General features: G+C 32.0%; 1 protein-coding gene across 1 annotated transcript in view; it reads right to left on the reverse strand.

Moving 5' to 3' along the window:
* Positions 1 to 1,162, reverse strand: part of LOC107578943 (acetyl-CoA carboxylase-like) — a 4,595-nt gene that overhangs the window by 2,308 nt on the left and 1,125 nt on the right. Inside the window, exon 4 of the mRNA XM_016264841.1 lies at positions 362 to 538. Within this exon, the coding sequence (XP_016120327.1) occupies positions 362 to 538 (177 nt within the window). The remainder of the gene's footprint in view (positions 1 to 361; positions 539 to 1,162) is intronic.

Genomic DNA, 1,162 nt, shown 5'->3' on the forward strand with positions numbered 1-1,162 from the left:
TCTTCAGTGTCACATGATGCTTCAGAAATCATTCTAATATGATGAAATGATAACCACTCAAGTAATATTTAATATCATTATCAATTACGAAAACAGTACTTTTTCTGGAAAACCATGATATATTTTTTTCAGGATTGTTTGATGAAGAGAAAGTGCAAAAGAACATAGAACATATAAATATATATCTTTTGCAACATTAAAAAATGTCTTTATTGCCAATTTTGCTCAATGTAACACGTCCTTGCTGAATAAAAGTTTTCCTTCCTTAACATTTTTTTTTTTTACTGACCTTAAACATTTGAATGGTGAATATATATTGAAATAAAATTAAATCTTAAAATGTGTAAAGGTTTGCCATTACTAGACTAGTCTTTAGAGATACCTGACGGAACATCTCTGGAAAGTCATAGACATAGGTGGTACCGAGGCTCTGGGCCTGGAAGCGTTTGGACTGCAGGAGGTCTTTAGTGACGTAGGGTGTGTTGATGAGCATGCCATGAAGAGGACCCTGCTTATCTCCATAGGCCTGGAACATGATCTGATGACAGAGAGACAGAGGACAAAAGAGAGTCAGCCAGTCATTGGTAAAGGTAAAGAAATACAAATAACCATAAATAAATCTATAATTTTCCCCACGTCTAGACAAACATATAACAGCTGGCAACAATGATACAAACACATAACTCTGACAGTCACAATGACAAAAGATGATTTTGCAAACATTTAAAAAACTATCAATTCTATTTAACTCCATGAAATAGCATTTTTATTTTGAGACAGAAAAAGTCAGCACATCACTGACAAATGAAATTAAATGGTGAAATTAGCACAGTGACAAATCACTGAAAACCAACATTTGAAAAAATGAAACTGAAAATGTGCAACTGCTGCCTTAGTGCAACGCACAGTACCATTTATATGTTTGGACACACATGACTCAATTAATTTTTCCCATGATAAATATAAATAAAATAGATGCAATGTGATACTGCTTATTATTCATTATTAGTAATATCATATTTTTTTTTAAATGTGAAGAATAGTCATAATAAAGAAAAGTAAAGAATGTGTGTCTAAACTTTTTACTGATAGTGTGTTTACTACTGACAGAACATTTACAATTATTAACAAACAATGAGGGATGACAAAGGCATAGTACTGT

The sequence above is a fragment of the Sinocyclocheilus grahami genome, unplaced genomic scaffold (assembly GCF_001515645.1).
Source record: "Sinocyclocheilus grahami isolate Dianchi unplaced genomic scaffold, SAMN03320097.WGS_v1.1 scaffold12929.1, whole genome shotgun sequence".
NCBI classification, from domain to species: domain Eukaryota; kingdom Metazoa; phylum Chordata; class Actinopteri; order Cypriniformes; family Cyprinidae; genus Sinocyclocheilus; species Sinocyclocheilus grahami.